General features: G+C 33.9%; 2 protein-coding genes across 3 annotated transcripts; both read left to right on the plus strand.

The window, feature by feature from the left end:
* Positions 1-3645: 3645 nt before the first annotated feature.
* Positions 3646-7876, plus strand: LOC107481720 (mitogen-activated protein kinase kinase kinase 1). Its single transcript, XM_016102021.3, has 8 exons — positions 3646-4608; positions 5027-5114; positions 5229-5291; positions 5540-5697; positions 6134-6206; positions 6317-6376; positions 6728-6838; positions 6924-7876. The coding sequence occupies exons 1-8, from the start codon at positions 3764-3766 to the stop codon at positions 7137-7139; spliced, it is 1614 nt and encodes a 537-aa protein (XP_015957507.1). The 5' UTR covers positions 3646-3763; the 3' UTR covers positions 7140-7876.
* A 3016-nt stretch (positions 7877-10892) lies between these two features.
* On the plus strand, positions 10893-15138 carry LOC107481721 (uncharacterized). 2 transcript variants are annotated; one of them, XM_016102023.3, is made up of 3 exons: positions 10893-11212; positions 11777-11833; positions 13743-15138. In XM_016102023.3, the coding sequence occupies exon 3, from the start codon at positions 13775-13777 to the stop codon at positions 14852-14854; it is 1080 nt and encodes a 359-aa protein (XP_015957509.1). In that variant the 5' UTR covers positions 10893-11212; positions 11777-11833; positions 13743-13774; the 3' UTR covers positions 14855-15138. The 2 variants fall into 2 exon arrangements, with proteins under 2 accessions (XP_015957509.1, XP_015957508.1); XM_016102022.3 differs by having other exon boundaries at positions 10899-11212; positions 13755-15138.
* Positions 15139-16449: the final 1311 nt, after the last annotated feature.

Below are 16449 nucleotides of genomic sequence, written 5' to 3' on the forward strand. Positions count from 1 at the left end.
GATAGAGACGGATTTAACCTAAATCTGACTCTGTCCTGTCCCGTCTAAAAAATCGTTCCGTTAAAATCCGTTTCGATACAAAAGTGGATAATTGAATACCTACGAATTTGAATAGTATTGCCATCCCTGTTTGCATCGTCATATGTTTAAGTCAATATTAGCAAACTTTTTTACTAAAACTATTAATATAATGCTACAACTCAAATATTGTAAGAAAGTGTAATACATATACGCAGAAACCAACAACGAATATATGTGAATGAAATTTTCCGAAAGGAAAAAAATCAGCTAAAAATGTTGATAAAAGGCACTTTCAGTACATAACAAATTAATTAAGAATACGTAAAATATGCAGAGAAAAGAAGAACCATCAGCATGTTTTCAACTGTGGGTTGACAATTGTGATTCTTTTGTTGGACCTTAGTGATTTAGATTCTTAACATTAATTGACCGATTATAAGATATTATTCAAAACAAATCACTCGTACTAATTTTCTTTTGTTAGCGGGGCCGAGTGAGCTCAACTATAGAGTGAAAATTTTCTGACATTATTATTTTTATCTAAAAGAATTTGAATACTAGATAATATATGTAATAATTAGGTATTACTAACAATTCTATTAATACTTTAATAGTATACTAAAATAATTTCGTTACACTTTTACACGAAAAAAAAAAGCTTTATTGCTTTGGAAAAGTAGTAGAAAATATAAACACAATTACACTGAATAAGGTAGTAAAGTGAATGGTTGATGTCCAAAAGCAAAGGATTAGTAAATAAATAATAATCATAATTAAAAAAAAGAAAAGAAAAGAGAGATCGATTGGATGGAGAAGTATGAAAATCATGGATCATGGCTACCTGGTGGCTGTGCCCTACCAACCTGATGCCGGGTGGCGGTATCTCCTTTCTCCTTATCTTTCCACTTCCTAATACATCCAACAGGTAAATTACAAAACGAGTGAACCGCATTACCCTAATTATTATTTTTTTTATAAGTAAAGTATTAAATTAGTTTTACATTTGGATGCTTTATTTTAATTTTTAAATTTTAAAATGTTCTATTTAAATTTTTTTAAAAAATTTATTTAATTTTAATATAGTCTAGTATGAGATCGAAATTAAATAATTAATTGAATGTCTTATATAACAGTATTATAAGAATAAGATCAATAATCTGGAGAATAAATATAAGTTTTAAAAACATAAAATTAACCATGAATGTATCAATATATTTTTTTATCATTTTTTAGTTATATAAAAAATATTTCATTTAAATTGTAAGAAAAATGATAAATAAATAGAGTAAACGTCTAAAATAGTTCTTGAATTTCAAATCGCTATTCAATTTAGTCCTCTACTTTTAAAAGTAACCAATTAAATATCTGAAATTCAAAAAAGTGCATCTCGTGGCCGAGGCATTGCTCCAATGGCCAATATGTTGGCCTCACAGAAGCCACATCTCAGGTTCGAATCCCAGCCATAGCTGGGTAGTGATAGAACCTTTAGTGTGTGTGAGTGGGTGGGTGTGTTGTGTAACCTAGGATTGGGGGTTGTCCAATCCATCGACCAAAAAAAAAAAAAAAGTGCAATGTAATAAGTCTTACTTTCTATGAAGGATCCATTAGTCCCTCATAGAAGTGTCGTCTAAACGTTGATGATGTGGCATTCTAGCTGTATACTGATATGTACCAAACTTGAATTTGATTCAAATTAGTATCTTAAATTGCTTAATAATACCCAAATTAGTCCATTTTCAATTATAAAACCCTAATTTCTAAATTATTATCTTATCTTCTTTGATCTCTCTGTTGTCTTCTTCTATTCTTCGACCTCTCAGCTATCTTCCGGTTCATATTCATCCTGAACTACAAGTACACTTATCTAAAAACTATTTTAATTGCAAGTTAATGTGGTTGGATTATTAATTTTAACTTCAACATATATTTAAATTATATGTATCCTTACGGGTTCGTCCATTAAGCTAAAATATATCTTTTACTTTTAAGAAGGTAATCATTGTCATCATCTTCAAAGTCTTAACATCACTTTTCAAGTTTGTCATTCTCCAATTGAACTCAAGCAAAATTTATTGTAAAATGGGTGTTGCAAAAACTGATTCTTCACCTTCATCAGTCCAACAGATAAAATTACAATGGATTCCATATTGCAAAGTAAAAAATGCGCAGGTGAATTCAAACTCAAAGTAAAACCATCTTAACATTTTTTTTAGAGTCACAACTTTACCTCATAGTTTGGACAACTATAAAATAGTCTATCAGAATTCTCTGTCGTCGTTGAGTACTTCATCACCGTCCGAAGTCCGCAATTACAAAGAATGACGTTCTTACCTCCCCTATTGCACATTCCTTTGCTGCCATAAGGTTTCCCTCCAGAGTTGTTCCTACTTGAGCTACTTTGGCTTCTCCCCCACCACCCATCATCACTCATTCAGACAAGAAAACAAGATGAATTGAAAGATAGCGGGGAGGTCAAGAAGAGAAGAAGACAGCAGAGAGGTCGAAGAAGAGAAGACAATAATTTGGAGATTAGTGTTTTATAATTGAAAATAGATTAATTTGGGTATTATTAAGCAATTTCAAATATCAATTTGAATCAAATTCAAGTTTGGTACACATCAGCATACAGTTGGAACACCACGTCATCAACGTTTAGACAATACTTCTGTGAGGAACTGACGGAGATGCACTTTTTCGAATTTCATGGATTTAATTGGTCATTTTTAAAAGTTGAGGACTAAATTGAATAGCAATTTAAAATTCAAGGACCATTTTAGGCATTTACTCTAAATAAATATATTAATACATCCACGATTAATTTTGCGCCTATGAAACTTGTACTTATTCTCTATAATATTGACCTTGTTTTTATACCACACTGTTATGTAAGATATTTTATTATTTATTTAATTTTAATATTATGGTAATACTACATTAAAGTTAAATAAATATTTTTTTTATTTAAATAAAACACTTTAAACCTTATGTATCAAAACAGGATTATGTCTAAACGTAAAGAACTAATTTAATATTTTATATTTTTTAATGATATTTTTTATAATTAATTTATCATTTAAATTTAAATTTTATTTAAAAAAATTATTATTAATTATTATATTAATAAAGCCAAATTTAAAATCATGATATTTGTTTCAACGAATAAATTAATTACTTGATAAATTAAATAACTTTCCAAAATTAATAATGAAAAAGTGTTCGCTACAATAAAATGATCTCATTCTAATGGTAAAGACTTGCACTTATTTAGGGAATCTTTTTTAATAAATATACTGACGAAACCAACCAATCAATGCGATGAATAAAGATTACAGAAGACAACTAAGATAAGAAGTAATAAAACCATAAAAACCTCAGTAAATTTATCAAAATATTTTTGGAAAATGAAAAAGCTTTTATTTTTTTATATTTAATAATTTCTTATTTTCTTTGCTTATAACTTTTTTTTAAAAAAATGTGGAATTGATAAATAAAAATGGCCTCCTTGTCAATCCATTAGTTTAAATAAAAAGAAGAATGCAATTGGCTAAGAAATTAGTAGGAAATTAAATGAAGTAATTAATGAAAGAATAATATTAGAATGAAAACAAAGAGAAACAGCCAAGCACATTCCTCTGCACTTTCGCAGAAGCCAACTGTGCAGAGGGAAACACACTAGAGAGAGAGAGAGAGAGAGAGAGAGCTTCAGAGAAGCACAGAAAGCCTCGAGCAATCGCCATCATCAATGGAGTCCATCTGGAAGATCAGAACCAAGACCAGCAGCAACAGGAAGCCCAGGCTAGAGCGCCTCAACGCCAGAAAGAACATCAATTACAATCCACCCGCAACTCCTCATTCGCCACCTTCTTCCTCCTCCTCTTCCTCTTCTCTCCACCACCAAACTAGCTTTAGGGTCACCGACGGCGATTTCGACCTAATCTTCCAAAGCCTGGGCCTTTCTGGCCCCGAAGATTTTTCCATTCCAACTGCAGATTGGGAAGCCAGGAAGGTTCGCTTTGCTTCTCATACTTCTAATGCTGCCGCTGAGCCCAAGGAGGATCGAAATTCAGCTGAAGTGAAATCTGGGGTTTTGCTTGATTCGGATTCCCAGCTTAAAAATGACAACTTTTCGAGACCCGTTGAAGTGGGAGGCTCCAAGTTTGGTGTTTCTTCAGATGTGAAGGTTTTGGGTGGTAAAAATGGAGATGGGGCTGGCGGGGGAGGGATCAAGGGTGCCAGGCCTCCGCTCTTGAGGCCAATTGTTGTTGATGCGGTTGGTTCGAATTGGGATTTAAAGAGGTCCTTTGGTCTCCAAGATAATTTTGTTGGTGATTCGCCTTCGTCTTCTGGTGAAATCGGCGTTGTTGGTAGGGTGAGAAATGGGGAAAGAAGCATGCTTTTTACGGATTCAGGTTCCTTTACTACGTCCCATGATGATGATAGTGATATTGGCGGGGAAAGAGCCTGTTCTGGTTCTGGCGCGGTTGATGGTTCCTTAATTGAGTGGTTTAACCGAACTTTCTCGTCGTGGCAAAAAGGTGACATTTTGGGAAAGGGGTCGTTTGGAACCGTCTATGAGGGTTTTACAGAGTGAGTGTTTCCTTTTTCCTCATTTAATTACTTTTATTTATTCATTTGGTTAGTTGGTTGGTTAGTTACTTTAATGAGTAGAGTTGCAAACATGCGTATTCATTACACATGCTCTCTAACCTGACCTATTAAGAGATTGTGTTTGTTGTTCGAGCTAACTTGTAGTTTGGGGAAAACCCTGGTTATCTGTTTGTCGTTACACTTGAGGACATTATTTAAGTTGGTGGTGTTTCCATGTTTATGTGAGATTTATTTTGATAAATAAAGGGGAAATTAGCATTAAGGACAGTTAAGAGGTATTAATGATGAAAAGAGGGAAAATTTGCTAACGTTAAACTCTCTAAAGTATTAGTGAGCTTTGATTTGCAAAATGTTTTCCTTGTTTCTTAAGTCACATGCACATTTTCTTTCCTTGCAGTGATGGATTCTTTTTTGCGGTGAAGGAGGCATCTTTGCTGGACGAAGGTAGTAACCAGGGTAAACAGAGCGTATTCCAACTTCGGCAGGTAGGAACTCATTAGCCTTCTTGTTAGAGCTTATTACTTATTGTTCAATGTTCATTTGTCAATTCCATCTTATATGATAATGACACCATTAATTATTTGTGCTCTTTGTCTCAGGAAATATCTCTTTTGAGTCGGTTTCAACACGAGAATATAGTTCGATATTTTGGCACTCAAGAGGTATGCAACATCTAGGTGGCAATAGACAAGTTTCTTATGTGCTCCCAGAATATGATATTATAGGGAGACCAACTTCACTTTTAGGAATTGAATACGCAACCAAAATAAGTGCATTGCAAATTTGAATTCTTTCTTTTTGGTAGAATCACAAGTATGCTCTTAATGGAAGCCTTAATTTATTCCCTTCATTTCTATTTTAATACTAATTGACTGCAGTAATTAATTGCCTTATATTTTGTCTTCTCCAGGACCAAAGTTCACTTTATATCTTCCTTGAACTTGTGCCTAAAGGGTCATTGTTAAGTCTCTATCAGAAGTATAGCTTAAATGATTCTCACGTTTCTGCATACACAAGGCAGATTTTGCATGGCTTGAAATATCTTCACAATCAAAATGTGGTTCACAGGTATCATGAGTGATTGTCCTTTTGTGATTCGGTTTATTGACTATGCCTATGATAACAGCAGTCATATTTGGGTGATGGAATTTTCTGGCATAGTTATGTTACAAGACTTCATGGTTTAGTGACGTTAGAATGTACGGGTTATGAGTGATTGTACATTTGTGTATTGAACTAGATTTTTCTACATGGTAGAAGCTGGATGATAATGGATATGAGGATATCTTTCTAGCTGTATGACTAAGGCATTTTAAGTCGTATGACTATACTTCCTCTTTTTAGCTTCTTAAGTGTGTCGTCTATCATGATCAACTTTTCAGAGTATAAATGTATGTGAAGTATGTTGTGTTGTACTATTTGATGCGACAACTACGATAGAAGCCTCTTTTTCATCAGTCTGCAACTAATTGCATCTCTTTTCTTTTAATATTAAATTTTATAGGGATATCAAGTGTGCCAATATCCTGGTTGATGTAAGCGGGTCAGTCAAGCTTGCGGATTTTGGGTTGGCAAAGGTAACCTTCTTCAACAATATAATACTGAGTTTCCCTGTTTGCTGTCGCCCTGATGCGAATTCCAAATGCTGCTGCTTAAATTATAATGATTTGGTCTTTTTTCTTTGCAGGCAACTAAATTTAATGATGTTAAATCAAGCAAAGGATCCCCATACTGGATGGCCCCAGAGGTTTGTCTTTGTTCTTGTGTCATTTGGTTGGAATAATTTCCTTCAAAGGGATAAACTAGAATGAGATATGGCTGTCTAGTTTATATTGTATAGTATATATCCTGTGTGTTCAGCATTTCTCTACAAACATTAAGTTGATGTTTCGATAAGCCATTCTCCTGGTGACTGGACAAACCATCTTCTTGGATGGATTTTCTTGTTTCAAATTAAAAATCTTAGAAAAGTAGTTTGCTGCTCATTTGTAATTTATTGGAGAATGAAGATGTTTGGATAAACTGATGAATGAGTTATATTGTACTATATGAGCTTTTTGTGAGTTAGTGAGTTTGACCTTGAGTTGTTCCATTATAGGTTGTTAACTTGAAGAATGATGGGTATGGACTAGCAGCTGATATATGGAGCTTAGGTTGTACAGTCTTGGAGATGTTGATAGGGAAACCTCCTTACTCTGATTTGGAAGGAGTATGTAACATTTCTCAGTATTTTTTAATTTTATATTTTTTCCTATATCAATATTTTATTTTCTTTATATGTTTATTAATGATAGATGCAAGCATTATTTCGGATTGGGAGAGGAGAACCTCCGCCTATTCCTGAAACATTGTCCAAGGATGCCAGGGATTTTATCCTTGAGTGCTTACAAGTTAACCCAAGTAAACGGCCAACTGCAGCTCAGTTATTGGAACATCCATTTCTAAGGAGACCATTTCTTTCTTCCTTTTCCGCTGCGTCGCCACATATTAAAACCTTTAAGAGCTTATAGTTGACAGTAAGGAGGTCAAATTCATCCTTCCTTTTCTGTACAGTTGATCCCTGCCGTGATACGTACGTCGGGTCTTGACTGGTTAATAGCATTGGAGATGGCTGTTGGAGTTGGACCTCACAGTCCTCAGTTGGTTTGGTTATAAACTTATAAGGACTGAAGGGAGGTCATTTCACCATCAGGGAGCTTGCATTTATTATCCAGAGTTTCAGATATAAATGTTCGACCTTATGCTGAACTCAAAGAAGCTGAGAGGCAATGGAAATAGCCATCATTCAGCTTACAAATACATCCAGACTCCATGCGCCGAAGCGCCTTTTATGCGGAATGAGGGTATAACAAAGTACTGATGTTGCAATGGCAATGGAGTTGGTTCTTTGTTGCATCTTTGTTGGCAACTTGTGTTGTGGTGAGTGGTGGGGGTTGCTTGTTGCTTAAGGTGTTGCCTCTGCCCTTTGCTCGCTAATTGCATGGAAATTGTTGGGTAATGATTAATGAAGTATGACTTCCTAAACATGTAAATAGGTAAGGTAGTTGCCAACAAAGGTTGTAACATACTAACATTGACTTGCGAGTTCTGCAGTACTTTGTTTTAGGAAACTGCAATGGTCATTTGCTAACAATTTTGGTGAAGCTGCAGAGTAAGCTTATTATACCTGTAAGCTGTATGTATATGTTCATGAGTAGTTCATTAATATTGAAATTTTATGTGATCTTCTCGATTTTCAGATACTACAGCTTCTTATACGTCTACTATTTTTACCCTAAGGTTTCAGCTTGAAATAAACGGATACAAATGCACTCCAAAGTTTTCATTTAATCACGCAATATTAGCTTTAATACACCCTAAAAAAAATACTGTTATATTATATTATATTATATTTAAAAAAAATCGTGAGGTAGGAGGAAAGGGTAGCGGGACGCCAATTACGAAATATGTTTTATGTATATCAGGATATATATGTGTTGGTTTACATATTTTAAATATATATCTTAAGGTAATTTACATCAATAAATTAATTGAAAATTAAATTTATGCAGATGTCCTAAATAAAAATTAGTTACACGTGACCTCCTAAACAATCATATATAAATTAAATATGGCTAACTTGCTTCAAGTATTTACATATAAATTTGATTTAGTAAGCATTCAAGTAAATTGAATTAGACCAATTTGATTTGCTATAACAGGAGAGAAATTACATCACTTTTTAATCCTTTAGTAAATCTGTTCAGCTTAATTTGATTTGCTTATACAAAAAAATTACAATAAATCGATTTATTGTAGTTTGTTATATCTTATAAATACAACCAAAACATTTACTCCTCTTAGAGTTGTATTCATAATGGATATTAATAATAATTTTTTAGTTATTGTGTACTGTAGAGTAACGATTAAGAAAAAAATGCGAAAAAAAATAAAATTTATTAATACGAATTCAATAAGCGATTTTATTAAACAATTGATGAGTTTTGTTGAGTTGCAAAGTACTATAATATAGAAACTAAGAGTTTGTGGTATCAAATATGTGAAAATTTTATTTTATAGGATTCCAATTTTTGTTGTGAGTGTTTTTGTGAAATACGACTAATAGAGAGTAATGAAAATTTGCAAGTTTTGTTTTATGTCGTCATCAGTTTTCCAAAATGAGAATTCATGAATTATTGACTAAGTTTGGAGATGTGGTCACCAGTTCAAGAGGATCTAATCGGAATCCTCAATCTGTAACACTGTCAGGAGCTCCAGTTATTGCCTTTACATCTATGGCTATAGTTGCACCTGAAACAGTGTCGGTAGCATCTTTGTCTTTTATAATTGATCTAAACTACGTTCATAATGGAGAAATTGGTAATAATCGTTCTTTTGGTGAGATTGCAATTGTGATGGCTACTTCTCCTGGGATCATATGATCTTCAGCGGGATTAGAAAATCAGATCCCATAAAAATGTACTACGGAATGATGATAACGTGGAGTCTCCTATAATAGCTAAAGATAGTGATGACAATTTAGAAAAAAGTATTTCAATTAGTTATGGTGGCTCTTTGACTTTTGGAATTCAATAATATCCATTGTACTTTTCAAACATTAAATTTGGAGGTCATGGCACAATAGGACTTTTTAGACGTAGAATCCAAATTTGGCGGTAGACATTCACAAGACAAGATACATTAACTCCAATTGAGTTTTAAGTTGGTCAACAGTTTCAGAATAAAAAAAAGCCGTGCTAAGCGTCCAAACTTATAGCATCCGTGATGAGTTTGAAACAATCTTATCATATATGCTAAAAGGTGATCACATTCTTATCCTACAAAGTTAAAGTCCAATTATATCATGTATGCAAAATTCAATCTTGTGTCCCACCGTATATAGAACTAAAATTCCTACAATTTTACATTCAACTACAATTACTATCTATCTAAATTTAGTTATGATCAACTATTCTAAATCAGTATTATCACCAACATTTATAATTTAAAAATTCTAGTCAACAATTGTGTACGACTACTCTAACTAACATTTATAATATAATAATATAATAATTCTAATTTACTAATGATCGCTAACATTTCTAATCTAACATGAAAATAAATTTTGTGTACTCATCTTCTCATTGATGTTGCTAGCAGTATAGGTAACTTTATTTTGTCAGTAGATACGATCCGGGTTGTCCTCTATAACCGCAATTTTAAACTTTGTCATTTTGTGCCCTCTGAATTCTTATATAAAAAAAATAAAAAATAAATAGAATAAGAGGCGAATTATGTTGAGAAACCTTTTAAGTAAATTAAATTTAGGTGATTCGATTTATCATTCAATTTTCTGCTTTTATAAATCGAAATTACGTAGTTTGATTTACTATGGAATAAACTTTTTCTCTCTACTACTCTAGTAAATTAAATTGGTCTAATTCAATTTACTTAGATACTTGTAAAATCGAGTTAGCCTAATTCGATTTATATAGAACTGTTTATAATAAAGATGCAACTAATTTCTATTGAGGATATTTGTGTCAATTTGATCTCTAATTTATTTAGAACAGGATCCGTCAAAGAATCCTGGTCCTAACATGATATCAATATTCTTTTACGCTCTTTGCAATTTTATAATTATGAAGGATGTGGAGCAAATATTCTAAAGGGTCGCTATTAGGGGTGTTTATGGAGCGGGTCGGACCCGGTTTAAGTAGACACAAACCTGATCTTAAAAGGATAACGAGTCTGCTTTGACCTTACTTAAAGTGACCTATGATTAATTAATTAAAATATATATTTTTTATTGTAAAAAAATAATTTCGAGCTGGACGATCCAAAACAAAACTTAAATCCAATCCAAAATAATATCGGTTAAAAATAAAAATTCGAATCCAATAAAATATATCTCGGATCTAGACCAAATTTCAGACTAGAACGGATCTTGAACACCCATAATCACCGTAAACCGGGTAGGAGCCGTCCCATGGTCATGTCACGTGAAAAAATTATATTTTTTATTTAAATAATTTAATTAAGTAATTAAATTTTTGTTGACAAGTTTTAACCCAAAATCAATACTTTACAGTTTTGTCATAAATAATAAGGAAACAGATTAAATCATTTGTGGTGAGTAAACCAAACCGTAGGGACGGAATATGCTCGACTGTGCTGCGAATTATACCGGGTGGGTACGTGGGTTGAGGGAAACAGAGCACGTGAACCCGCACTTCCTGCTCAGCGCCTCAGCCATTTACATCGGCCAGCGCGTGTTGCATATTCTCCATGAAAGAGCGTGTGCTGCCACACTGTGATTAACATACTCAAGAGTAGCGTAGAAATAACTCCATTTTCAGTTTCTTTCTCAGTGGATTAACCGATTAGGATTTAGGAGAGAGAGAAAATTAAAAAACTTCCCCCACTTCTCTCTCCGTTCCCCAATTCCCCTCTTTCTATCGGTTTCTTCGCCTTTGCTTTCGATCCTTGCTTTCTTGGAGAACCCTATTCCCTTCTCTCTCATTATTTCTCTCTCTTAAACTCCCTTCAAATTCGCTTCCTTTTCATCCATTTCTACTTACCCCAATTTCTTCTTAGCCGCCTGGTACGAACCTCCCTCCCTTCCTGCTCCCTCTCTTCTTTTCACTTTTGCATCTCAATCTTCTCTGGTTTTTAAGCTTTTTTTTTTCAATTTTTCATTCGTATATCTAACATTCTTATTTTTTGCGAATCTATTTCCTTCGTTGGTAACCGACGAAGCAAATTACCCAGTTGGCCTTTATTTCGTTGCCCCAACTTAAATTTTCGATTTTTCTCCCGTTTCCTTTGGTTTCCTCCTCCTCCATACAAATGGGCATTCCCTTTTTTTTATTTTGGCTTTGTCGACATTTTTTTTAGGTTAAATTGTTTCTTTTTTTTTTTGTAATTTAAAAACTATTGTTATCAGCGTTTAAGATTGGATCTAAGACGGATGGATGAATTGATAACCATGTGCTTGTTATTTAACCGCCATGTTCTGTTTAATATTATATTAATTAATCTTTCTTAGTTGTCTTTGCTTGCTCTCCTTGCCTTTGCATCTTGCCACCTTGTTTCCTTTTACTCTCAATTATACGAACATCTCACTTTGTTTGTTCTCTTTGTTGCTGTTCCATTTGTATATAAACAGATGCACTTTGGTCTCTCAAACTAATCGGTGGGATTCATTTACCTCAATTGCGAGCTGGTAAGTTTACTCTCCTCCTCTTTATGGTCTGAGTTGGCAAAATGTGGCTATTTCCAGCAGTTGTCGTTGGTTTGCTTCCTCAAGTGTTGGAATTGAATGCTTACTTCACTGTTGCTACAATCTATTCTTTGTTTTTAGTATTTATATTGCATTTAGCTTGATTTTGGAAATTAAGATAGTAATCTTGTTTCCTTAAGTGTTCTTACAAATGCTAGAAATGTGATCTTTTCGTGAAAGTTTTTTTTACCTTGTTGCGTTGGTTTGTTTCTCTTTCAGTTTATGTATCATGGTCTATTCCATTACATGAGCTTGTCAAATGTTCTTTATTTTTGTAGTAAGGGAAGTTCTGTCAACATGGATTTTGTGATTTGATAATGTCACTTGATTATTATTCAAGAGCGTACTATCCAATTGTGTTAACTATGTGCTACCAAGTCATGTTTTAGACAGCCATCACAATGATAAAGATAGTGCTTTTAGTTATCGTGGCAGTCATAGAATGTGGCACCATGCACCCACATGGCACATGGATGAATCTCTCTCAGCTGACCTGTGCTACCTAAAGTTAGGCTAAGAATACTGCCAAAGTAGGGAACTAACGTAGGGTCTATGTTAGTGGGATTAGAAAAATGCATTCTTCCATGCTTCTTCTTAGAGGATACCTCATCTGCTATATCTATATTCTCTTCCCTGTCGAGTGGGTCCTTTTATCCAAAGTAATTGATAGATTGTTCTACTTCTATAGAAACAAATATTGTTAATTTATAGGTTCATGTTGTATTTTGCCATGGCTAAAAAAACTCTTGTGATGTAGTTTCACATTTGAGTTAAGCCCTTTCTTCTTTATTTTTTAGTAAATTGAACTGTACTCATTGGAGGTTCATGTATTGTCTCCCTTTTAGGCACAATTGAGGGAAGGTGCTTGGTGTGGTTTTATCCTTAGAATTTGTTAGAGCATAAAACCACTTATAGATCAGACAACTTGTGTTCAATCCGTATCTTCCTTGCATATATCTACCACCATTTGTTGAGGGCTGATATGCTACTTAATGGTTCTGATGTTGGCAGGCAACGATGCTTATGTTTTGTGATCTAATGATGTGTTAACTAAAAAATGTTGCTCCGGTGTACTATTTTCTTTTGCAGTATTCTTGGTATAAATCTTTTAGATCATGGATCAGTGAAGTCCAGCTCAATTTTTATATTAAGGAATTGGATCTGCAATGAAATTAATCCTTTTTATATTATGGAATTGGATCTACAATTGAAGCTGACAGTTATCTTCTGCAATGAACATATCTTGTACTCTCGTGCCACATTTGAATATAATTTATTCCTCTGTCCAAACCCTCCCCATATTTGTAGGATGTGTCGATAAGTGATAAGTACATATTTGTAGAATGTGTCGATAAGTGATGTGTCTGGTTCATTCTTGTTTTGCTTTTATGGTGGAATCTTGATTTCTGTCTCTTAATCTGGGTTTTGTTGAGGATATATTTTACATAAGCTGTTGTAAAAACCTGTATTATCTTGCCACATTCAAAAATTGTGGAACTTTTAATATTTGGTCAACATGTTGGAATGCTTGTGTAATCTAGATAATTTTCATTCTTTAATAATCCATAACACTCTAGTAACTGATTCCTTTCACAGTTTGGGTGAATAACATATGATAGTATGTATGTTAGCGAACTTTTTTTATATATTGGATTATGAGTGGTGAATTCTTCAAAGATGACCTAAACTATGTGTTATACGTTGTTGTGTGCTTTTACAAAACGTCAGTGACGTTTTGTTTTTTCATAATTAAAATAATATTTTTTTACAAAAGTCTTCTGATAATTAAAAAATATATATATTTTTTTATTTTGTATCCCTAAAATAATTGATATCCTTTTAACTTTTTCAGTTCGAATTTCAGGTTCTGTTGTTATTTTGGATATGGCAAAAGGAAGCAAGGGACGCCAAAGGATTGCTTCTCGTCAGTACAGACTTACTCCATACCCATTGGCCTCTTGCAAAAGGGATATTTGTGAGGAGATGTGCCAGAAGAAATGCTCAAAAGTCTTGGATAAGAAAGAGCTTGAAGATGTGACTTGTTCTGTGTGCATGGAGTATCCACATAATGCTGTTCTTCTCCTTTGTTCCTCTCATGACAAGGGTTGCCGTGCCTACATGTGTGGAACTAGCTTTCGTCATTCCAACTGCCTTGATCAATACAAGAAAGCTTACACAAAAGTTCTCTCATCAGAGAATGGACAGCAGCTGGGGCAAGGCTCCATTAATACTCCCGTTGTGATACAGGATTCTAACTCTCCTCTCGAAACAAGTGAAGTCACAGAACTTGCTTGCCCACTATGCAGGGGTCAGGTTAAAGGTTGGACTGTTGTGGAACCTGTGCGTGACTACTTTAATGGAAAGAAAAGAAACTGCATGCAGGATGACTGCTCGTTTCTTGGGACCTATAAAGAGTTGCGGAAGCATGTGCGGGCAGAACATCCCTTGGCACGACCACGTGCAGTGGATCCTGCTCATGAACGGAAATGGAGATGGCTTGAGTGGGAGCGTGAACGGGAAGATGTTATCAGCACAGTGACATCAACCATGCCTGGGGCAGTGGTTTTTGGAGATTATGTTATAGAAGGACGGCAGAATGGACTTGATTCAGATGAGGAGGAGGGTGGTTTTAATCCGGAAAGAAATGGAAGATTCCAAATGGGTATAGAGGCAATGAATTTCTTCCTCCTGTTGCATGCTGTTCGGCAAGGGAATGACCTTAACAACCTTAGTAGACGATTGAGGTCTGAGCTTTCCCCCAATCATGTAGCAGGTCAGGATAGGGCCATTGAGCTAGATTTATCAGATGAAGAGAATGATAATGGTGCATACAATGAAGACAACGATGATGGTGTATCTCTGGTTAGCCGGCTCCAACGCCATGGTGGTGGAAGAGTTCTATTGAGTCGCTCAGGTAGAAGGCGAAGACGGAGAGATGCACAAGCAAGGATTGGGGATAGTTGAAAGATTGTCCTAGTAGCAGGGAGGTTGGAAAAGGAGAGTTTGGTAGGTATATATTTAGAGCAGAAATTTAGCAATTAGCACCATGGAAGTGGTGAGTTAATAACATTTGAAGGGTTTCTTTCCCTGAAACAAGAAAATCAGAAGATGGGCATTATTATTTTGCTTTTTCGTTGTAATTCCTTTCACATGTACATTCCTACCTTCCTCCTATCGCTTTTGCACATTCTCAATTTCACTTGTGTAATCATTCGATTTTATAAAATCTTTTGACGAGTTGATTGTCATGTGAAGGATCCTATACATGTTTGAACAGGTGCTAACTCATCACTTGAACTACTATCTATAGAACATAGGAATTCTGAATCGCTCCCAGCAAGGAAATCAATTATTATGTCCGGTTTTTATCAAAAAACATGTCAGAAGAATACTAACTCTGCATGCAATGGCCGTGTCTTAGAAATAGACATGATTGACAAATCTCCGGAATTAGCGTTGGCTGCGTTCTATCGCTTCCTTTTTGCTTGGAAATCTATACAGACTTATTTCAGCCATTTTAAAAACACATTTCTTTTTATAAAGCACAAGAGGTCGTAAATGTATTATAATTGTTGAAAAATTTTAAAATGTATCGGTACACTTTGTTTACAATTATTTTATCAGAATTTATTATTTTTTATTATCATTTTTAGCCACCAACCCAATTTTTTTTTTCTAGTAATTCAATAAATTCCGCTGGATCTCTAACCTTTCTCATAAAAATATATAAAAAAGATGTAAAAAAATATATTTATAATATTTTTCTAAAATCTTCATACATGTTTCTTTTAACAATATTTTTGGTAAAGTTCATTTTTTTATTAGTTAATACTTGATACTCAATTTGATCTTTGAAACTTGAAGTCGAATTTAATTTGATTCTTAAAATTTTAATAGACTCAAATTGAATCCTGAAATTTATTATTGTGACTCACATTAGTCCTTGAGTTAATCTATGTTAATGACTTGCTGATTTTATACATTAACTTATGATTTAGATTTTTTGCCCAATTTCCATGTATCGAGCCAAGAACCCAAAATTTTCAAATTGAAATTGTCATTGTCGTCTTCATGAGGATATTGAAGAGCCAATTAAGTTTTATGAGGTCTAATACGTCTCAGTCGTATAAATTTAGGTGAGGAGTCTAAGTCTTAGCAAGTTAACGTGAAAAATTAACATGCCGGTCATAGAAATCAGCTCAGGAACTAACATGAATTACTATTGTAAATTTTGGGAATCAAATTGAGTCCATTGTAATTTTAGGGATCAATTTAAGTCCGACCTCCAATTTGTTAATTTTTGTTGATAACATTTTTTTAATTTTAAAATATTTCTAATATTTTAATTTGAACCTTTTTTTTAAACATTTAAAATAATTAAATTTCAATTACATCCTTACCTAATTTTAAGTTAGGAAATATTTTTTTTTTCAGTTTTATCGCTATTTTCATCAAATGATCAGAGTCATAACATTCTTTCATCTCTCCACTAATACCACCATTTACTGTCACCGCCACCCTTTACCACCGTCACAACCGTGTCTGCCTCTTCCCAGCCT

The sequence above is a fragment of the Arachis duranensis genome, chromosome 3 (genome assembly GCF_000817695.3).
Source record: "Arachis duranensis cultivar V14167 chromosome 3, aradu.V14167.gnm2.J7QH, whole genome shotgun sequence".
Lineage (NCBI taxonomy): Eukaryota > Viridiplantae > Streptophyta > Magnoliopsida > Fabales > Fabaceae > Arachis > Arachis duranensis.